Raw genomic sequence first — 24,396 nt, 5'->3', positions numbered from 1 at the left:
AAAAAAAAAAGACTGTAAAAGAAAGTTCAGGTTGTCTCATTCATTAATGTGTTAAAGTTAGAGGCTTCTGAGAGATTCTGAAATCTTTTACTTTGGTGCTATATTTTGTCACCTTTCTTCCCTTTTTAATATGCTTCCATTGATCTTACCTTTTTCATTTTTTACATCGGCTGTCAGGCACCACCTTGGGCTGGTCACCAGGATGCCAGAACCCTCGTCAGAAGCTTGTTCCTTTGAATTCAGCCCCTTGGGTGCTAAAATCTTCTCACCACTGCCCTTCATCCTTACCATTGTCATCTTTCTGATAGATATTTTGGAAAACTGAAAAATATTCCTTTACTAAATACATAGTATTTCCAACTATCTGCAGGTTGCTCCCTCCTGACAACATTCAGGGTGTTTGTTAATGCACGGAAAACATGTTGTCTGCAGTATTGCCACCTTGGTGGAGGTGTGACAAGCTGGTTGGACCATGCCAAGGAAAAAAATGGTGGTCGCTACAGTGAGCTCCTTGTGGAAGACACAAAATTTTTCTTCAACCTTCTGCAACTCTTTATTTTTCATCTCCTCTACAAAACGTGCATTATGCAGGTGAGGAAAGATAATTAAGACTACCCACAGTAACAGTAAAATGATTGCGTGATAACATTACAAGTAGACATTTCTTTTCACCCCAACAAGTGCTTCCCATATACTTTGTTAGGATGTTAACCTATAAGTGCTTCTAATCATTACAGGCTCTAGCTTTTAAGGACTAAGTGGCATCAGGTATAAGCATGCCAGAGGAGGATCTGAGTGTGGCATTTTTCCTGTAGAACTGCAAGTGTCTGTCAGTAGGTACAGACATGGCAGACAGTACTTTACAGAATTTCCAAGGCTTGTGAGTAACTCAGAAAAATATGAGATCTATGGGCTTCTCAGGTGGTGCTAGTGGTAAAGAATTCACCTGCCAGTGTGGGAGATGTAAGAGATAAAGAGTTCGATCCCTGGGTCAGAGAGTTCCCCTGGAGAAGGGCATGGCCTCCCACCCTAGTATTCTTGCCTGGAGAATCCCATGGACAGAGGAGCCTGGTGGGCTATAGGCCATGGGGTCACAAAGAGTCAGACATGACTGAGTGAGCAACAAAAATGGAGATAAATTAACTTTGCTTTCCTCCTTGACCAAGCCTTTAAAAATTGGTATTAACAAGTAGGTAAATTGGCTGATTCAGTTATGAAGAAATATAAATGATTATAAAAATCTTTGAAGAAATTTGAAACTCTTCATTGCTAACATCTCACTTGGAATTAGATGGCTAATGAGTGAGCTAAATCATAGAATAGTAGATTCTATGATCTATAGATCTAGAAAAAAATCTTAGAGATTAACTTACTCAATTCCTTCATTTGTTGAAGAGGAAACTGAGGCTTGAAAAAAATTAAGTGATTTGGGGTAAGTAGGTCCAACAGTGAATAGTAGTGAAAGAAAAGGCAGAATCTTATCTTCTGACTCTTAGTACAATGCTTGTTCCTCTAAACCAGGGGTCAGCAAATTACTGCCTGCAAACCAAATCCAGCCTACTGCCTTTTTCACATATCCTGTAAGGTAAGAAGGTTTTTGCATTTTCATATGATTTTTAAAAATTAAAAAAAAATATTTTGCAGCACATTATAGTTATAATTAGGTGCACAATTATAATTATAAATTGTATGAAATTCAAAACGAGGTGTCCATAAAAAACAAACAACAAATTTATGATTACCAAAGGGAAAGGGCAGTAAGGATAAATCAGGAGCTTGGGATTAACATATACACTCTACTGGGTGGCACTAGTGGTAAAGAACCTGCCTGCCAGTGCAGGAGATGTAAGAGACGTGGGTTCAATCCCTGGCTCGGGAAGATCCCCTACAGGACAGCATGGCAACCCACTCCAGTATTCTTACCTGGGAAATCCCATGGACAGAGGAGCCAGGCAGGGTATAGTCCATAGGGTCGCACAGAGTCGGACACTGCTGAAGTGACTTAGCATGCATGCAATACTATAGATAACTAACAAGGCCTTATCTAACACAAGGAACTACATTCAGTATTTTGTAGTAACCTATAAGGGAAAAGAATCTGAACAAGTGTTGGGTTGGCCAAAAAGTTCATTTGGGTTCTTTATAACATCTTATGGGAAAACCTGAATGAACTTTGGCCAATCCAATATATATATATATATAGAGAGAGAGAGGATGAAGTAGAGAAAGTCGCTCGGTCATGTCTGACTCTTTGCAACCCCATGGACTATACAGTCCATGGAATTCTCCAGGCCAGAATACTGGAATGAGTAGCCTTTCCCTTCTCCACAGGATCTTCCCAACCCAGGGATCGAACCCAGATCCCCCACATTACAGGCAGATTCTTTGCCTGCTAAGCCACAAGAGAAGCCCAAGAATACTGGAGTGGGTAGCCTGTCCCTTCTCCAGCATATCTTCCTGACCCAGGAATCAAACTGAGGTCTCCTGCATTGCAGGCAGATTCTTTACCAACTGAGCTATCAGAGAGCCCCCATATCAGGGAGCCCCCATATCAGAGAGCCCCACCTGAAAGTAGCACAACGTTATAAATTAACTCTACTTTGATTAAAAAAAAAAAGAAAGTACAATTGTTAGAAAAAAATAAGCATAGGATTTCTCTTTGGTTAGGCATTCATAAATACAGTTTTATTGGAACACAGTCTTATGTTTGTTTGTAATAATATGTCTGTTTATGCATGCAAGCAGCAGAGTTGAGTAGTTGCAACAGAATCCACATGTGGAAATATTGTCTATCTGGCCTTTTACAGAAAAGTTTGCTGACCCTTGTTCTAAACAATGCATGAAAACTAGGCTGATTTAGTAGATTCAACCTCTCTCTTGACTCCACAATAGTACATGGTGCAAAAATACAAAAATACCACCTCTGTATATAAGCATTAATATTATAAAAAAATCTTAGAATGAAGAAATTAATCATGAGTACAAAATTGCTAACTGACCCATGGGCAGCCTTGAACCTTCTGTGTAAATAGCACAAATTCTTGATTCTTACCCTCATAATGTAGTGATTCCTACTGTTTCTTTTGACTAAATCCAGCCCTTCTCTGCAAACTGTCATATATTTTAAAATTTGGCATAAATTATAATAAACTTTGATAAACTAATTTTTAAGCATATCACCAAATCTAGATGCCTACTCTGTTGCAAAGAACAAACACTAATATCATTGACCACCTATATGTGGCATAGCCTTTAAAGGAGGACTTCAAAGTGTTCTAAGTCAACCCCTAGAGCATGCCCCAGGACCGATTTTGTTATCCTAAATCTGAGTCTCAGAGACATTAAGTGACTTGCAAGTTGCTCTTGGATGCCTTACTAGCAATATGGCAGCATGGCTGTCCCAACCCAGGGCGGGTATCCGTGCCCACACTTTGCTGTTACCAACTATGCCTCTCTTGCATCTGGGTTAAAAACCCTTATACAGGGCTTCCCTGATGGTTCAGTGGTGAAGAATCTGCCTGCCAATACAGGAGACATGGATTCGACCTCTGATCAGGGAAGATCCCGCATGCCTCAGGGCAACTAAGCCCATGCACCACAACTATTGAGCCTGTTCTCTAGAGCCGGGAGCCACAGCTACTGAGCCCACATGCCTCAACTACGGAAGCCTGGGTGCCTCAGAGCCCGTGCTCCACAACAAGAGAAACCACTGCAATGAGAAGCCCGAGCACCGCAACTAGAGAGTAGCCCCTGCTCGTGGCAGCTAGAGAAAAGCAAGAAAGCAACAAAGACCCAGAGCAGCCAAAAATATAATAAATAAATAGTTAAAATTATATTTTTTTAAATCCCTGTACACCGAACTCCCTGGGCTGTCCAGTGGTTAAGACTCTGTGTTTCAACTGCAGGAGTCATGGGTTTGATCCCTGGTCAAGGAACTAAGATCCTGCATGCCAAGCAGTGCAGCCAAAAATTAATTAAAAAAAAAAAAAAAAAAAACCCTGTACAGACTATACAGGTTCCAAAATCATATACAGTAATGTTATACCAGAAACTCCAGAGAAAATGGTTAGAATATACTTCTCAAGGGAGGCAAATGAAACTTCCGCTGGGATAGGCTGGTGTTAGATTTTTGCCTCCAGATGAAATAATCACCAGTATAAAGGAGATCAAAGCACCAAGAATAAAACATCATAGCATGCCATATTTTAAATTTAGTAGCAATTATTGACCTTCAGTTCCAAGACACACATTTAAAATATGTTGATATTAAGGCCGATGATGTTGCCATTTGACATTACTGGCCATTCAGAGGTGAAAATGAATCTCTATTGACAGCAATTATTCCTGAATACTCAGAGGCTTGTATGAAATAAGAGTATTTAAAATTTTAAAAGGAGATGATTTCAGAACTTGAGGCAGAAGCAGAAATGATTTCAAGCTTTCAAGACATCGGAGCCTTTTCTTACATTAGGCAATATATGAATATTGCTTCACTAAAGATTAATCATACATTTGCCACATTATTAAGTTAACAGGTTTCTGTGTCTGTGATTCATGCTGATAATAACTTTATTCCTATTAACAATAATTCTTGTTTGAAATCAGTAACGGAAACTTCCAAGTTGTGCTGTGAGCCTCTCAGTCTTAGAGGAGCTCTGCTGCCAGCACTTTTTCTTTAAAAAAATCATTCATTTTCCTCTGATTAAGGAAGGAACTTAATATTTTGATGGAACTAGGGCAGAACTAGCTAATGTTCCCTTCTCTCTTGCTGTCTTTACCCAACTATAACAATCCGGTTTACTATCCCAAGGGTCATATTCAAGATCGGAAGATAAATTATCACCAGGACATATTTTATATAGATCAAAAAAAAAATCTCAGTGAAAATGTAGTCCGTCCCTGGGTGGAGGCAGTTAACAGAGAGATAGGCTCATTTTATAATCGGTGGGCTTGTTAGCAACTACACTGACTTATGACTCTGCTTCTCCTTATGCTTCTCAAGTTGCACAACTGATAATTAGAGGAGGAGATAGTGAAGGTTTCAAACAAGAAGTTATCATCTCGGTGTTTGAGCCAGGTTGCTCTCCCAGGATGGGAGTAAAGCAGGAAGCCTAATGAAGTTCCCACACTGTAAGAAAAAAAAAATGGAGAACCCATTCCTTAAGGACAAAACTTGGGTTGACTTTCTCGCCAAGCCAATTAGTAGCTTTGTGTGCCACTGGGAATTAAAGAAATACTCTGTGCTGCTAATGATAATGACAAAGATGTGATTGTTGCAACAAAGCTCATGAACTATAAAAGTGAGACGATACACCTTTCCTGTGACACGGTGCTTTAGGTCTGACCTAACAGTTATAACCTAACAAAAGGTTTAGAGCACTTGAAGAGACTCCAAGTTAATGTCAGAGTTTTAGTTAGTATTAGGATTTATTTTTAAAATGAAATCCTGGCACTATGTTGAGGGTTTGCAATGGGGCAGAGGTATTGTTAGTTGTTGTAGGTTTTTGTATGTTTGTTTTTAATTTCTTCTACTTTATTGTGCAACTTTTTTCGTGGAGTTCCCTTTTTGGTCCTCTAGTGCTTCACAGTTAGTTTGAAAGGAGAGTATAGACACAAGTCTGTTTTCTCTCTTTTTTTTTCATTTTAATTGACATATTAAAAATGAGACCAATCCAGGGAGCCTATAAGGATAGCCTACATCAAGTAAGGGGTTTCTACACTGGGCCCCTCTTCTTAGGGAAAAATCATTCTTACTTATTTTGCTATCAAACTCAATGCTATTTAAAGGATATACTAGCCACAATCTATTGTTTGTGAGTGAAAAGAAAAGTCTTAATACTTTCTGCTGGCTTTTGCTTTATTGTTGGGAAAAACAAAAAACTTTACTTGCTTATATGCAGTATTTGTTACTTGATTTCTTATGTGTCATCTGAAGCACAAAATTAGGGTCTCTGTTACTTTTCCAAGGAAAATTAAGAGGAAAGACTAGATGACCAAAGATTCATCATAAAGAATCAGTAGCATTGTTAATGGACTAAACAGGGCTCCTACTGACCTCTGTCAGCTCATAATCATGACCTCGAAGACATAGGGAACATCCAGCTTATCTGTTACAGAGTACAGGCCAGGGACATGGCATCTGCCACAGGAATCTTCCTCTAAAGTTAAACCACTGTCTTTTTTTCTTTTTAAAATCATTTTATTTATTTATTCATTTATTTTGGCTTCACCATGGGGCATGTGGGATCCTAGTTCCCCAACCAGAGACCAAACCCACAGACACTCCCTGCACTGGAAGCTCAGAGCATTAACCACTGGACCACCAGGGAAGTCTTAAACCACTGTATTAATGCATGGCTCTTTCCCTGTTGAAAAGCAGATTCCTTCAGGATATTATCTGCAGACCCATGAATTCCAATCTTAATCTGCGTGGATCGCTTCTGCCAGTTTCAGTCATGAATGTCGTCAGTATCCTACCACTACTCATTCTGGCTCCTTTCATGGGCTATTTCAGCACCTGCCTGCTTCCCTCTAAGAGAGATGGCTCTTTTCTGTCAGCATGCATTCGTAAGTACAACTTACCATTTCTAGTCAGTGGTTTGCAACTTTTTTTTAATTGGAGGGCAGTTACTTTACAATATTGTGTTGATTTCTGCCATACACCATCATGAATGAGCTACAGGTATACATATGTCCCCTCCCTCTTAATGCTCCCTGACATCTTCCACACCACTGTCCGTGGCCACAGAGCACTGGGTTGAACTCCCTGTGTCCCACGGCAAATTCCCACCGGCTGTCTGTTTTACGTATGGTAAATTATATGTTTCCGTGCTACTCTCTCAATTCGTCCCACCCTCTCCATCCCACACTAAAATAAGAAGCCCTGTACAAGGCTCTAAGTTAGCTATGTGCTCTGGAGTAGAGTCTGATTTTGACAAATTAGGAAGAAGGTACATTCAAAAGTATTGATGTCCAGTTTCTCAAGTCTCTATATGGACATCAGTGTTCCGTTTTCTTCCTATCCTTTTATGCTTCTCAGAAGACACACCTGATACAAAGACTTGGTGAAATGTTCAGTACCACCAAATGGCCTCTCCTTCTTCACGTAAAGCAGTCTCTACTCCTAAGTTGATGCTGAGAATGTTTTTAAAAAAATTAACACAGGTAAGCAATAATACTTGGGAGGAATTAACTTCTGAGCCAGCAAAAAAAATTATTACAAGTTAGTACTGTGACTCAGTTTCAGTACAGTACTTCTTCCAAGAGTAAAGTGTGCAACAATAATTTTCAAACAGTTTTTCCACCTTGAGATAGACGTTGTTGTCCAGTTGCTAAGTCATGTCCGACTCTTTGGGATTTCATGGACTACAGCACGCCAAGCTTCCCTGTCCTTCATTTAAAATTTTAATTTTTTAAAAATCATAAATAGCTTCATGGATCTAAAATTTAATATACAAATAAGGTCAACTTATGTTCGTATATTCTCTCTATTCCTTTGGGTGTCCATTTACATATTCTTAAAGAATTATCCTCCCATTTTTAAAATAAAGATTCAGTTGCTCAGTTGTGTCCAGCTCTTTGAAAGCCCATGGACTGGAGCACGCCAGGTTTTCCTGTCATTCATTATATCCCAGAGTTTGCTCAAACTCATGTCCATTGAATCGGCCATGATATCCAACCATTGCATCTTCTGTCATCCCTTCTCCTCCTGCTCTCAGTCTTTCCCAGCATCAGGGTCTTTTCCAATGAATTGGCTCTTCACATCAGGAGGCCAAAGTATTGAGCTTCAGCTTCAGCATCAATCCTTCCAGTGAATATTCAGGGTTGATTTCTTTTAGGATTGACTGGTTTGATCTCCTTGCTGACCAAGGGACTCTCAAGAGTCTTCTCCAACACCATAATTCAAAAGCATCAAATGTGTAAGTTTAAAGTACACAATGTTATAAATTGATACCATTCTATATTGCAAAATATTTATGACAATAAGGTTAGTTAACACATCCTTGACCTCATATAATGGCTACTTTGTTGTTGTTATGCTGCTGCTGCTGCTAAGTCACTGCAGTCGTGTCTGACTCTGTGTGACCCCGTAGACGGCAGCCCACCAGGCTCTGCCATCCCTGGGATTCTCCAGGCAAGAACACTGGAGTGGGTTGCCATTTCCTTCTCCAATGTGAAAAGTGAAATGGAGTCGCTCAGTCGTGTCCGACTCTTAGTGACCCCATGGACCGCAGCCTACCAGGCTCCTCTGTCCATGGGATTTTCCAGGCAAGAATACTGGAGTGGGGTGCCATTGCCTTCTCCTTGTTGTTGTTATGGTCCTGTCTTAATTTTTAAAGTGAAAAAAATTTAGGACATCTTACACAGATCCCATCCCTGAATCAGGCAGATCCTCTGGAGAAGGAAATGGCAACCCACTCCAGCATTCTTGCCTGGAAAATTCCATGGACAAAGGAGCCTGGTGGGCTACAGTTCATAGGGCGGCAAAGAGTTGGACACAACTGAACACTGACCTCATATTATTACCTTTTTGTTGTTGTTGATATGGTCTACTCTCCATTTTTTAAAGTGAAAAAAAAAATATAGGACTTACTTCTTACTCAGAACACAATCTGAGTAAAGTAAAGTAAAATTACTTTTCACTTAAAGTAATAGAGCATAAAGTAAAATTTCTGCCAATGAAATGGGAGAGGAGGAGCATTCTGGTGACGTTCTCCTCTGTCTCTCTGTGGTCCCCCAGGCACTGCCATGGAACAAGAGGACAAGCATTGGAGCAGGAAAACCAAGCTCATCTAATGACCAGAGATTGGGGTCTCAGCCCCTGCTCTGCTGCTGAGCTGCTCCTGGGTGACTGGGGAAAGCCACTTAATTTTGTCTTCTAGTTCACTTTTTTAACTGAGGGCCATACCTGAGATAAATGTTGGAACCCTTTGTCCTGCAAAACGTTTGAAATCATTCAAGGTGATAATAGTGCCTAGAGCACAGTTGGGGCACAGAGTGGAAGCTCTATAAATATTAGCTGATACTGAGTCATCATTTGCAAGGGCAGGTCTAATTGTTTGGTGAGGATAAACAGAAAGCAGAGGAAGTTTGAAACTCTTAATAAATAGCATGCAATGGCAACATTATGTCTTATCATCTACTTGAGAAATAATTTCATTGAGAGTCAAGGCCAGGCATCTGGAAGTTTCTTTTCTCTTGGTTAATCTGTTGTTATTCTTAAAACCTCCTTTGTAGAGATCTGTGAAGACAACACAGTCTTCTGGCAACCCATTATTATATTTTTTTTTTTTGCTGTTTCTCTGTTTATAGAAGTTACATTTTAGCATATGTGCCTCCTGTTATTTACCAGAGCCATCAACAAGATCACTCCAGATCACATCACAGAGTAGATTTGTTTTTAGAAAGAACTCAAAGTGACTAAACTCGGTTTATCTTCAATTGTAGAGGTCTTCAGTACAAAATATTTTTTGATTTATTCTGTAAGCCAGTAACCCTGACATTATTTATTGTTATAGGTTTAGACAAACTATAAAACTTAATAGGTTTTAATAATCCTTAAATCTTACAAACTGCTTTTTTTTTTTTTTTTTTTGTCTGCTAGTATAGAAATCCAAACCAGTATTTAGTGAATGCCCAGCACTGTTTGAGGATAGAAAAGAAAAGTAAGACTTTGTACATACCCTCAGCGAGTATACTATTAAAATATAATGAATGCAGAACAACATCGGGGTAAATTTATATTGCAAAATGCCAAAACTCTTGGCAGTCTTGTACAGAATCATGAAAATTCAGTCTAAGCTTCTGAATTATGCTTTATTACTAAAAAATTTTTAAAATTAGGTTACTTTAGAGAAATATGGTATACAATATGGATGAAAGAACTACTCTTTAAAATCCTTCCTGTGAGTTTCCTGGCAGTCCAATGGTTAGCTTTCACTAATGAGGGCCCGGGTGAGGACTCAGCTACATTCTCTGGTTGGGAAACTAAGATCTTGCAAGCCACGAGGCGTGGCCAAAAAAAAGTAAAATCCTTCCTGAGTATCAGTTCAGCTCAGTCGCTCAGTTGTGTCCGACTCTTTGCGACCCCATGAATCGCAGCACACCAGGCCTCCCTGTCCATCATCAACTCCCGGAGTTTACTCAAACTCATGCCCATTGAGTTGGTGATGCCATCCAGCCATCTCATCCTCTGTTGTCCCCTTCTCCTCCTGCCCCCAATCCCTCCCAGCATCAGGGTCTTTTCAAATGAGTCAACTCTTCGCATGAGGTGGCCAAAGTATTGGAGTTTCAGCTTCAGCATCAGTCCTTCCAGTGAATACCCAGGACTGATCTCCTTTAGGATGGACTGGTTGGATCTCCTTGCAGTCCTAGGGACTCTCAAGAGTCTTCTCCAACACCACAGTTCAAAAGCATCAATTTTTCAGCGCTCAGCTTTCTTCACAGTTCCAAGTCTCACCTCCATACATGACCACTGGAAAAACCATAGCCTTGACTAGATGGACCTTTGTTGGCAAAGTAATGTCTCTGCTTTTTAATATGCTATCTAGGTTGCTCATAACTTTCCTTCCAAGGAGTAAGCATCTTTTAATTTCATGGCCGCAGTCACCATCTGCAGTGATTTTGGAGCCCAAAAAAATAAAGTCTGACACTGTTTCCACTGTCTCCCCATCTATTTCCCATGAGGTGATGGGACCAGATTTCCTGAGTATAAGAAATCTTAAATTCACTTGAAATATGATCACTTTCCCTTGGACAATTCTCCAGTCTCACATATTTGAAAGCATGTCTATTCTTAAAAGAAGTGTATGTGTTTTTCTGGAGAGAGAAAAGTTAGATAGAGTTATCTAATATATTATTTGATGTTAATGAACTAAATATTCCCTGTGAAGGTTGGTAACAGACTTAGTGGGCAGGAAGAAAAGGAAAAAAACTAGATTCATCTAAAAAACCTGAGCTATATCCTTCTGAGCACAAATTACTGAATTCAATTGTTTCTAAGCCAGACTCCATTTATTTGTTCATTTACATACTTGCTCACTTATTTGCATAATACTTTGCTCTGGGGAAATAAAGAGGTGTGATGATATGCATCTTTTTAACTAGATGTTTGCTTAAGTTTTCCATATCTTGCTTGTGATTATGGAAGATTAATAAGTTTTATCAGGACATAGAAGCATAAACCTAGGGTACTTTTTGATAGTAATTTACATAACTGAATTAATCTAACATTAAAATTTACTTTCGCTTTGAACCTAAGTGCCTTGAAAATGTGAGTGAAGTATGTAAGTAAATAAATTATGAACAAACAAATATTTATGAATTCCTCATTTGAACCTAGACACCTTCCTATGCATATCCCACTTAATCTCATGATAAATCATCATTTACTAGGTCAAGGTTCTCAAAGGTAATGTCTTATTTGAATTCAGACCTTCTAATTCTAAGGCTGTGGTTTTATTATTTATTATTATTATTATTCCACTTACTAGCTATCTATAGTTCTTTTTTACTGGAGTATAAAAGTTTTACAATGTTGTGTTAGTTTCTGGTCTATGACAGCGTGAATCAGTCATATGAATACCCACATACTCTCTCTCGAGTTTCCCCCCCGTACCCCGATTCCACCCCTCTAGGTCGGTCATCACAGAGCACCAAGCTGAGTTCCCTGTGCTATAAGCAGCTTCCCACGAGGTACGTGTTTCACATGTGGTAGTGTATATATGTTGATGTTACTCTCAATTCGTCACCCTCTTTCCTTCCCCCACTGTGTCCAAAAGTCTGTTTTCTACTTCTGTACCTACATTCCTCTATTCCCCTATTCCCGACCTGCAAATAGATTAATCAGAACCATTTTTCTAGACTCCACATATATACATTAATACACAATATTCGTTTTTCTCTTTCACATTTACTTTATATGACAGGCTCTAGGTTCATTCACATCACTACAACTGACTCCATTTCGTTCCTTTATATGGTTGAGTAATGTTCCATTATATATATGTATCATATGTTCTTTATCCATTCATCTGTCAATGGCTGTCTGGGTTGCTTCCATGTCCTGGCTATTGTAAATAGTGCTGTTTTGAACATTTCAATTATAGACATTATCAATGTTAATTTGGAATCCTTACTGCTATTTCTAATCAAGGCTATGAAGTAAATGAAAAATCCTTCTGCCATCACAATGAGTTGGTCTTTAAGGTTTCCCAACTCCCTTTCACAGTCAGTCACTCCCTGTCCAAGGACTGTCATGTTTAAGGAGGCAGCTGGTGCCGATGCTGCGATGCCTAGGGTTTGACAAGGATAATGACAGCCCAGGCCAAGAGTGAGGGATAGAGCACTCTCATTTGTTGGTCAAAGTAGAAATTTAACAAAGAAAAAAAAATGAGTTTGCTTTTCTTTATCTAGCTCATAACAATGCAAGGAAAGAGGGGTTTCTGATTGAAGATAGGACATTCTTGAGTTTATCAGCTAAAGAAATTAACAAGTATATGACCGTACCAATGATAAAAAAATCTCTGAATCTTTTAGAACTTGGAAGACAAAGGTTTGATACACAGAGTGTTTCATCAAGACTGTATTTTCCTAACATTACACGAGACAGATGTATCTATTTAAAAGTCAGCTTTCATACACCAAAAATCTAGAGTCAGTGATATTATGATGTATCCTCTGTCATAGTTAGATATACTTTGTTTTAGCTTTTTTCAGTTCAAAAATGTTTACACCATGAGTATTTCCTCTCCTACCATTAGTTAAAATCCAGTATGTGGCATTTAGTAGCTAGTGCTGACACACACCAGTATTAATCTGACTAAAATTAGCCTAATTAAGATTGTTATTAAGCCTTATACAAAGCAGAAGTGCACAACGCAGGAGGTAGCTGTTATCTTGGCTTTTAAGTAACATTGATGTTGAAATGCAGATGAAGTATATTCAAATACCTTCCAAGCCTTCCTCTTTAAAATAAAACTTGAAAATTCAAATCCTAATTCAAAGTTCTTTACGATTCAGGTACAGCCAAGATGCTGGTCCCTTTTTATATAACCAGTACCTTCTACTAGTTCTAATAATTGACAGAGTTTCTTTTTGGTTGGATTCAAAGTGCTTGATAAATTAAAATCCAAGCCAGGGATCCAGTTACCTTCATTGAAAGTAGGATTATTTCATTAAAACTCCTTTTTCTCTAGCATAGTTTTCAGAACTGTGACACCAAGAAACATCACGGTGTATACCTTCTGCAAAATACCTGGCAGGAAGTTTTGTAAACATTAAAAAAAGTAACATGCAAATATCTAGCCTGAATAACTTGTTCATTCAGTTGTTCATTTGTTTAATAAAAGCACATTGATGTTCTTAGGTTCTTACTTTTAAAGTTGACGTCAACACTGGAATTAAATTTGAGGTAAAGTAGAGCAGAAGGATAATAGTTTTTTCCAGGGAAATAATTTTTCCATGGGTTGGAGGGAGGGATGGTTTCTGAATGATTCAAGTGTGTTACATTTATTGTGTACTTTATTTCTATTATTGTTGTATCAATTCCATCTCAGATCATCAGACATTAGATCTCTGAGGTTGGGGACCCCTAAATTAGACCATCTAGTAAGTCAACTGAAGCAATATTTTATGCCTCACAGATATGTTTGTGTAACTGATCTCCATGCAAATGAATGACCTATTCCAGATTCAGAAGTTAAAACACAAACTGAGGCTGAACCTCCTGAAATGAGTTCCCAGTGGTCTAAAGAGAAACAAAAGACAGAATATGGATAGCTCAATTCAAAAACATACCACTAACAAGAGAAACTAAGCAAAAACCATATGCCAAGTAGCAGGTGAGAAAGATCTTCCACAAAGGCAGAAATATATGTGATGATAAAGTCACAGCTGTCTCTATAAGAGTGTTTTATGGACACCAGTGTGTTCTTACATTAGCCAGTTTCCTGTTCTTGGAATTTGCCAAAATCATGGAACTGAGGACAATTTCTCAAGGGCTCAAGAGTTTCATCCTTTCAGTTGTGTTATATATCAGAGACTCATACATCAAATGATACATTTTAAAAAATCCATAGTTTTCTCAGTGAGGCAAATTTATCCATTGTTGGAAACATCTTTACATATTTATATTGTAGTGTTAGATTTTGCTTCAACAGGAAATGGCAAGTACAACCAAAATGTTTGAATGAATTCTGGCTTAAAAAATTCACTGTGGTCTGATTTGAAAAATTATTACATGGTGGGATAATAGAATAAACTGTAAGAGATTTAAGACTTTTAGAGAGTTGTCTACAACCATATGTGTGTTCAGCCCCTTCAGTCATGTCCAAATCTTTCCAACCCTATGGGCTATAGCCCACCAGGCTCCTTTGTCCATGGGATTCTCCAGGCAAGAATACTGGGGTGGGTTGCTGTTACCTCCTCCAGGGGATCTTCCCAACGCAGGGTCAAACCCAGGTTTCCCGCATTGCAGGCAGATTCTTTACTGTTTGAGCCACCAGTGAAGCCCCTACAATCACATAGCCAATGTTAAAGCATGTATTATTTATCTGAATATAAGATCTCTTTTGGAACCATGTGCTTTCTCTTGTAAATACAGATCTGCTAGAGGTTTAAAATATGTGCTTTCTGATAAACTACGCTCTGCTTTGGACAAGTTATGATCTCATAGGTGTTAAGGATAAAATTGAAGCAGATTTAATTTAGGTTGGAATCCAGCTTTGTTTTGCACTGGAGTGCAGTAGCAAATAAAAAGCAAATGCAGTTAGTTTGATGTTTCAGGTAAAATATGCTTTGCCCTAAAATATCTAGGTAGATGAACTAAATATTTGTACTTTGCTTGAAATTGTTTGGAAACTGTTTTTCGTTGATTTTCCTAGAACAGGTCTCAGAGCTTCTTGGATCTGGTTGAATGTAGGTCTGATCAAACCTTCTAGGATGGAGCCTAAAATTCTGTCTAGCAAGCTGCCAGGTGATTCCTATGCTGTTGATCAAAGACTAGACTTTAAGTTTCAAGGACAGAGCAAAAAGCCAAGAGACTGCTCTCTCACATTTCATGCTTGTATACTGCCAGCAGAGGCTTAGATTAAAAAATGCCACAATTTTGCATCAGGTCAGAGCTAAAATTCAACAGTAGGCAATAAAAGCTGACAAGTCAACCAAGATTTGGCCAACCACTACACTCATGGGCCAAATCTGGCCTGCCATTTGCTTTTACATTATCTGCAAGCTAAAAGTTGTTTTCACTGATGGACATTTGCAATTGATTTTATAAGAAATGGTAACTTTGAATACCAATTAAGTGAAATTACATCACACTCCCAAAAAAGCATTATTAGTTTGAATCTTATCAATAAAAAATTTGTAGAAAATGTATTCTATTTTTTTGTTATGTAATACTTATATAGCTTCAAAATATTGCCTTTTGTCACATAAAACCAAAAATACTTACTACTGGTTTTTTACAAAAAAAATTTGCCCATCTCTTGTCTAATCTATTGCCTCTAAAGCTATAAACTTTCCTGGATAAAATACAATATAAGCCTTTTTATAAAAAACAGGTAATAACAACAACAAAAAAACAGGTGGTGGAGGGGGAGTGGACATGATATCTGTATCTAAATTATACTAAGTTAGAATGAGACGTATTATAAAAGATACATAGAGAACTCAAATTCTAAAACAAGAAAGCCAAGGAATTTTGAAAATCTATCTACCTCCACCCTTTCTTTAAAGGTTCATGGGAGTATCCTACAACTTAATTGCACAATATTTGAGCAACTTAATTTTTTGCATGAAGGATCTTAGTTCCCTGACCAGGGATCGAACCCATGCCCTTTGCATTGGGGAGCTCAGAGTCTTAACCACTGGACTGCCAGGGAGGTTCTTAAACAACTTAATTTTCACGTAATACCTGAACATAGCTGTAATCAGTTGGCTAGTGCTACCAGAATGAGATATCATACACTAGGTGGCTTTCACAAGTTTATTTCTTACAGTTCTGGAGGCTAGAAATCCAAGATCAAGGTGTTGGCAGGTTTAATTTCCCCTAAGACCTCTATCCTTGGATTGTAGATGGTCAACTTCTTGCTGTCTTCACCCTTCTTTTCCTCTGTGTCTGTACAGACATAGTATCTTCTCTTCTTCTTACAAAGATAACAGTCATATAGGGCTTCCCTGGTGGCTCAGGCGGTAAAGAATTTGCCTGCCAGTGTAGGAGACCCAGGTTCAATTGCTTGGTCGGGAAGATTCCCTGGAGAAGGAAGTGACAAGCCACTCCAGTATTCTTGCCTGGGAAAACCCATGGATAGGGCAGCCTGGCAGGCTACAGTCCATGGTATTGCAAGTGTTGGACGTGACTGAAGCAGCTGAGCACCATATTAGATTAGTGTCCCACTCTTATGACCTCATTTAACCTTAATCGCCTCCTTGAAAGCTCTGTCTTCAAGTAATGACTTTGGAGGTTATGGCTTCAAATGTATGAATTTTGAAGGAACACAATTCAGTCCATTGTATGTGTGCATGAAATTGGGTTGCATATTATGCTAGATTGGCAGCATTTTTTCCCTTTCTCAGTGATGTGAAAGAATGTTTCCTCATATAGCTAAATTAATCTTAGATTCAGGAAAGCGTGGTAGGTGAGAAAATAAATAGTTCTGAAAGTTTTTTAACAGTAAGTAACAGTCTCCAGCTGCTGCTTTCTTTACATCCAGTCAGTCATAATTCCCAGAGGCAGATCATTTTTAAAAATCTTTAGGTGTCATTTGTCTAATATTGTCGAATAATATGATTATAGAAAACATTTTTAAACAATAATAATATGTATGTCATTGCAAAACCAAAGAAATAATTTATTTTTCTGTAAAAAATCATTTTTCTGAAATAATTTATTTTTCTGTAAATAGGTTGTTTTCTGCACAGTTGCTCAGTCGTGTCCAACTCTTTGCGACCCCACGGACTGTAGCCCATCAGGCTCCTCTGTCCATGGGATTTTCCAGACAAGAATACTGGAGTGGGGTGCCAGCTCCTTCTCCAGGGGATCCTCCCGACCAAGAGATCAAACCCACGACTGTCTCTTGTCTTAGCAGAGGAATTCTTTACCTCTAGCGCCACCTGCGGAGAAGGCAATGGCAACCCACTCCAGTACTCTTGCCTGGAAAATCTCATGGACGGAGGAGCCTGGTGGGCTGCAGTCCATGGGGTCTCTGCGAGTCGGACATGACTGAGCGGCTTCGCTTTCACTTTTCACTTCCATGCACTGGAGAAGGAAATGGCAACCCACTCCAATATTCTTGCCTGGAGAATCCCAGGGACGGGGGAGTCTGGTGGGCTGCCGTCTATGGGGTCACACAGAGTCGGACACGACTGAGGCGATTTAGCAGCAGCGCCACCTGGGAAGCCCATACTTTAGCCTTTAACTTCCTGTCTTCCTACCTTCAGTATCACTCCCATTCTATCAACTAGCACCTGGTCCTTAGAGTTATCATCCTAAATGCCAATTCTAATCTTTTCACTTGTGTCTGACACCTTCAGTGATTCCATTTTCTTCAGAATAATTTGAAAATTCCTTAAAAATTTATTAAATGCCTCTTATGATCTGACCTCAATCTGTCTTCTCCCCTGATACCTAAATAACTTGAGTTTCTCACCATTCTGAAATTTTTTCTGATACTGTCACGACTTTGTGCTTTTGCTCAGGCCATTCGTGCCGCCCTCACCCTTCCTACTGAAACCCTTCTTTCTTTCTTTCTTAGTATTTATTTATTTATTGGCTGCCCTGGGTCTTAATTGGCGCATAAAGGCTTTTTCTAGTTGCAGCAGGCAGTGGCTACTCTGGTTGCACTGCGAGGGCTTCTCTTTGTGGTGGCTTCTTCCCTGGTGGCTTAGAGGTTAAAGCATCTGCCTGGAATGCCGGAGACGCCAGTTCGATCCCTGAGATGGGAAGATCCCCTGGAGAAGGAAATGGCAACCCACTCCAATACTCTCGCCTGGAGAATCCCATGGAGGGAGGAGCCTGGTAGGCTACAGTTCATGGACTCACAAAGAGTTGGACAGGACTGAGCGACTTCACTTTCACTTTTCTCTTGTTGCAGAGCACAGGCTCTATGACGTGGGTTCAGTAATTGTGGCTCATGGGCTTAGTTGCTCCAAGGCATGTGAGATTTTCCCTGACCAGGGATTGAACCATATCTCCTCAACTGGCAGGAGGATTCTTAACCACTGGACCACCAGGGAAGTTCAGTCCTTCTTTCTTTAAATCATAGAATGATTTCTCTCACTTTTCCAGCTGGAAGTAGATTCTTCTCCTTTTAGAATAGCATTATAAGTCCACAAAAACTGAGAACAATTTTTTTTTTATCTTACCTCCCCAACTGCCCTAACGGACAACTTTACGTATAGCAGTAATAGGGTAAATATGAAATCAAATTGACATTTTAGGTCTCTTTCTAGTGAGTTTTAGTGTGCCAAGTATAGATAAATTCTGTGACGAATTTTATCTTCAAGGTGTGTGCGTGTTAGTCACTCAGTTGTGTTCAACCCTGCAACCCCATGGACTGTAGCCCTTCAGACTCCTCTGTCCATGGGATTTTCCAGGCAGGAATACTGGAGCAGGTTGCCATTCCCTTCTCCAGGGGATCTTCTTGACCCAGGGATCGAACCCAGGTCTCCTGCATTGCAGGCAGATTCTTTACCCTCTGAGCTACCAGGGAAGTCACATCTTCAAGATAGGTAATATTAAAATTCCTTTTTTCAATCTGAGCTATTAACAGAACCAAAATCTCTACTTCATTATGAATGGGCCTTCATGGAATCTAATTTAAAGTAATAATATGTTTTAAAATTCCTTAAATTTTCTGTTATTCAGATTTCCTCCTTTTTATATCTTCTGTTTCTTGAGGTCTCAGAAAGAGCAGACTTTATGGATACATTTAAATGTTGAGATACAATCAAAAAATTTACCTACCAGTTTCTCTATCAACTAAAACAAACACTAAGCTATTTAAACATTAGATTGATTTTTCTGAATTGAAAGTTTGCCTTATCTGAAATTTTATGCAAGTTAGCAAAAGGTGACTGTCTCTAAATTTCAAGTAAATTCCATCAAGTTAAAGTTTGCCTCTGCTCCAACAATGGGATTAAGTCCAGCAATATGAATGATAAATTGAGAAATGAAATGGTTGCAGTAGATATAAACTGTAACAAAATCTCTTCTCATTTTCAACCAAAATTTCCTAGGCAATTCCTTAAAAATAAGAGAAGAGTTGAACTGATATCTGAATAATTAGTTCCATTTATATTCTCTACCTACTTAATTACATTTAATATTTTTTCCTAAGCAAAAGTTCCTAATCTTTAATTCTGTCATAGCTACTTTACTTTTTCTGCAAAGATTAGAGAAATGTCAGAAAACCAAGGACTGAGAATGCTTACAGTTTATTTCATAACCTTTTTTAAAAAAATAGTTACAATCTTTTGAAGAGATCATTTATTTTAAATTTTCCCAAATCATTTTTTACTCAGACGTAGATTTTAAATTTTTTCAGAAGAATACATTTTATCTGAGGATAAAAGTTCAAAACCATTGCTTTAGCTTCAACAGTAATTGCTACTGATTGCTACCACTGTTACAATAATACCTGGACGTGCGTGTGCACATGCTTAGTCACCTCATCAAGTCCGACTTTTTGCCACCCCATGGACTGTAGCCCACCAGGCTCCTCTGTCCATGGATTCTCCAGGCAAGAATACTGGAGCGGATTCCCATGCCCTTCTCCAGGGGATCTTCCCGACCCAGGAATTGAACCCATGTCTCCTGCGTCTTCTGCATTGCAAGCGGATTCTTTCCCTCTGAGCCACCAAGGAAGCCCAATATTACCTGTATGTGATCTTATTTAAATCTCATAGCCATCCTACAAAGTAACCACCTTTTAGAGCCAAGGAAGGGCTTCCCTGGTGGCTCAGATGGTAAAGAATCTGTCTGCAATGTGGGAGACCTGGGTTCAGTCCTGGCTGGGGAGGATCCTCTAGAGGAGGGCATGCCAACCCACTCCAGTATTCTTGCCTGGAGAATCCCATGGACAGAGGAGCCTGGTGGGCTATAGCCCAAGGGTTGCACAGAGTCAGACACGACTCACCAACTAAATACACACACACAGAGCCAAAGAAAATAATAAGGTTAAATAACTGAGGCCATATGGACAGTCAGTCAGGAGACAGGGAACTAAAGCAGCCATTTCTGAGAGACCAAAGCCTAAGTATAGGAAAATCACACAACACGGTCAGCTGACATCTGAACATCCCCAGAACAACAACAAAATGTTGAGGAAACATCCTCTAGTGTCAGTGTGTAAGAAATACTGTGGCCTATTATCCTGATCGGGGGTGTTGACTTAAAATGTATAGTCACAACCTGAAAGTAGAGAGCTGTTCCATTTGATGGGGATTTTTAGGACTTCAAGCTAGGGAGGCAGCATCTCAAGTAGCCCTGAGAAACTGCTCTGAGAAGGAGGGAGTCAGATTATATAAGTTTGCAAAAAAAGGGAGCAGATAGTCTGAACATTGAAGATTACTGATAATTAAGGAAAACCAGAGATCTCAAGGTAAGGAATTTAGTCCTCTTCTATGTATGGGAGAAGAGGGCATGACAGCCCACTCCAGATTTCATGCCTGGAGAATCCCATGGAGAGAGGAGCCTTGTCCATGGAGTTGCAAAGAGTCGGACATGACTGATGTGACTTAGCAGGCACACATGCCTGTCTGGGAAGATGCAAGCGTCTGGACTCACTGAATTCATTCCTTTCATATGCACCTCGGCTATCTGGGGCCAGTAACCCTGCGTTTTCACATCCCCAGCTGCCCACCCCCTCACTCTTGTCTGTAGGGAGTGTCGTGTCGGCAGCTATCTCACAGGGATTGCTCTTCCTTTTGGGGGCCCTCCGGGTTGAGAAATTCCCATTTGGAGGGCCAGAATCATAGATGGCTGTGACATCCTTGTTTATTAGATATGGCAGGAGATACTCCATTTTAGTGCCTTTTTAAAATTTGTTTTTTTCCTTTGCATTCTTTTTCTTCAGTCGCTGGCAATCTTTCTGCTGCCTTGTCAGTGTTGGTAGCCGGCTTCTTTGAAATATACAGGAAGCACTTCCCTCTAGTGGAGCAACCTCTTTCCGGCAAAGCTGTCACCGTCTCCTCCATGCCCTGGTCCCACCTGGTTCTTCAATACGTTTTACTCGGAGTGGCTGAAACCCTGGTCAACCCAGCCTGTGAGTAATAATTTTTTTCACCTCCTGTTGGAACGTACTGAGTCTTCACTCGGAGCACATCGCCTCACGTGGTCGGAAATCTGATCCTGCCCCAGAGATTCCCCACAATGCTTCAGAACACGCTTATGCCTCACCCCCATTTAAAAAGAAATTACAATTTCTCTTTGTTCCTTTGCCACATACAGACAATGATTAATTCTACCTGAATGTTGATAGGATGGAATGGAAGATTTACTAATCCGGTTAAAGGTAGCAATCATTTGGTCAGATACACAACAGGAGAAAATTCTGCTAAAACCTAGAAGACAAGAGCGATATGTAACCTTTCCTCTGATCTTCTCCCTTCCCTCTTCCCACCCTCTCCCTCTCATTCATAGATAAACTCACTTATATACTCCCTCCCAAAATGACATGTGTAGTGTACGTTGAGAGTATATAAACATGCAAATGAAATAAGTTTAAGGCAGTTTTCCAGACAACTCAGTGTCTTTAAATTAAATGACACTAAATTAAGTGTGATCACTAATGTTTCATAAGACAGGTTCAAAATAACTTTATTAAGTGTCAAGGGTTTTCTGTATCATCTAGATGCTGATATTAATTAAACTAGCCACTTCAAAATTCATCTAAGTATTTCAGTGACTTCTTACAAAACTGCAATATGTATGTGTGAGTGTGTGTGTGTATATACTTACCAGTGTGATCTACTGCATTGTATGTTTCTGTCTTCCTTATAAGTTCCCCACACAGAGAATCCTGATTGTAACACAAGCCAATTATACTTTACCAAAATTACTTTTAAAACTTCCTGACTCTCTTCCTGCCTCTAATGTCTCTCCCATTCTATCTGCTCAACTCAACCTTTTGAGCAATTTTCATAGATGACAATTCTAACTAATTCTCTTGTCTAAAATCTTCAATTATTCTATTATCTTCAATTATCCTTAAATTCCTCAAAGCAATATACATATATATATATGTATTTAATATATATGCACACATACATATATATGACATCAAGGTAATTCTTTTTAAAAAAATCAAAATAAAATTAATTGTGTAATTACAGCCATATGTATACGTTAGACTTCTTTTTTATAATTTTAACTCATTTCATTCACATGAAATAAATAATTTTATGAGATTCTAAGATGTGGCTATCACTGTTTGACACTAGAGAGAATACGAAAAAAAATAGAAAAGAATGTCACCACACAGATGTTTGTGACTTCCCTGATGTTTCCAGAAAATTGTTGGAAGTAGTCAGCTGACATTTTCTGGGCTGAATGAAGGTGATGAGTGAATGCTCATGTGCTCAGTTGTTAAGTCATGTCCAGCTCTTTTGCGACCCAGTGGACTATAGCCTGCCAGGTTCCTCTGTCCATGGGGTTTTCCAAGCAAGAATACTGGAGTGGGTTGCTATTTCCTCCTCCAGGGGATCTTCCTGACCCAGGGATCAAACCCGAATCTCCTGTCTCCTGCAATGCAGGTGAACTCATTACTGCTTGAGTCATCAAGGAATCAATGAAGGTGATGAGTGAATACAATCAGGAAATTCCCAGCCAGCTAAGCAATTGTGGTTCAACATTTGAAAGCCAGAGAGGTACTTTTAACCAGAGAGTTAAAACGGCAGATCATGTCATATTAAGCACTTAGTCCATCCATCCCTGATTTCCCATCTGAAAACTGAGGTCCAACTAAGTCCACTGACTTTTCCTCTATAGAGCTCATGGGACAGGGAGCAGAAGATTTCATTTTAATTTCCAGACTTGTTATTAACTATACATGTGACCTTAAAAATCCACTTAACCACTAAGCTTCACCTTTTAGACCTTTAAAATGGAAATACTTATAATTCTTCCTCATATCACAGCATCGGTGTAACAGTCAATGGGAATGAAACCTACTCCTGAGAATTAAATGACATAAAATGTGAGAGGGTGTTTTGAACTATGAAATCAAGAATCATTCTTCTGGAAGGCAGTATGGCATAGTTGTTAATATCCATGAATCTTAAAGTCAGGCAGAACTGAATTCAAACCCAGTTCAGCCACTGACTAGTTGTGTGACCTTGGCAAAATTATTCTGCATTTCTGAGCCTTTCTCATCATCTGTAAAATGAGGAAGGGATGTTGTAAGGACTAAGTGAAATATTTCATGTAAAGGAAAAAGCAGAGTGAACATAGACAATATATAGGATAGACTGCACTCACCATTAACAATTGTATAGCTTTCCTGGTGGCTCAGACGGTAAGAATCTGCCTGCAGTGGGGGAGGTCTGGATTTGATCCTTGGGTTGGGAAGATCCCCTGGTGGAGGGCATGGCAACCCACTCCAGTATTCTTGCCTGGAGAATCCCCAAGGACAGAGGCGCCTGGTGGGCTACAGTCCATGAGGTCGCAAAGAGTTGGACACGACTGAGTGACTAAGCATAGCACAGCACATGTGTGCTGTTATTATTGTTACTATGCTTCAGGTAAATTAATAGTCCCAGACTCAGGGCTCAAGCCCAGATGTCTGGCTCACAGGTCATAGTAGAAAACCACACCTCCCACAACTTGAACATCAGATCTGATAGTGGGAGCAGTATCGTGTCTTTGTTACCAGTCATTCAAAGTCCCTTTTTTCTTCTTACTTCTCACCTCCAATCCAACAGCAAGTCTTAGTCTTAACTCTGAAATATAATTTAAATCTGGTCCTAACTCATCATCTCCTTTTCTATTCACCTGGTCTCTAACCCCAGTTTTTTTTTCCCCATGTACACTTCTTATTAAAAAAAGAAAAGAAAAGATTTAATATTCCAGGGATATAGTGGATTTAGGTGTGAGTTGTTTAAAATGTTTTTAATAAACATCATTGCTGGAAAAACAGTATGTAAATGCACAGGTGGGAGTGTGTCTGGCAAGAAAATGCAAGGAGTCTCATGCAGTTGGAGGAGTGAGGAAGAGATAAACTGGTAAGGTGTCAAACTTATTTTTGCTCTGGGGGGCCCAGGTTCGATCATTTGTTTGGGAAACTGGATCCCACATGCCACAACTAAGAATTCACATGCCACAGCTAAAAAATCCTGCGTGCCACAACAAAAGAAGGAAATGGCAGCCCACTCCAGTATTCTTGCCTGGGTAATCCC

The 24,396-nt window shown here is 39.4% G+C and overlaps 1 protein-coding gene across 1 annotated transcript in view; it reads left to right on the top strand.

Moving 5' to 3' along the window:
- The window catches only part of SLC15A5 (solute carrier family 15 member 5), an 89,445-nt gene that overhangs the window by 25,517 nt on the left and 39,532 nt on the right, over positions 1 to 24,396 (top strand). Inside the window, 4 exon segments of the mRNA XM_043441531.1 lie at positions 371 to 591; positions 6,380 to 6,406; positions 6,408 to 6,567; positions 21,078 to 21,266. Coding sequence (XP_043297466.1) covers positions 371 to 591; positions 6,380 to 6,406; positions 6,408 to 6,567; positions 21,078 to 21,266 — 597 coding nt within the window.

Source organism: Cervus canadensis, chromosome 21 (genome assembly GCF_019320065.1).
Source record: "Cervus canadensis isolate Bull #8, Minnesota chromosome 21, ASM1932006v1, whole genome shotgun sequence".
Lineage (NCBI taxonomy): Eukaryota > Metazoa > Chordata > Mammalia > Artiodactyla > Cervidae > Cervus > Cervus canadensis.
The sequence above is the reverse complement of the archived record's forward strand: the minus strand, read 5'-3'. Positions and strand labels throughout refer to the sequence as shown.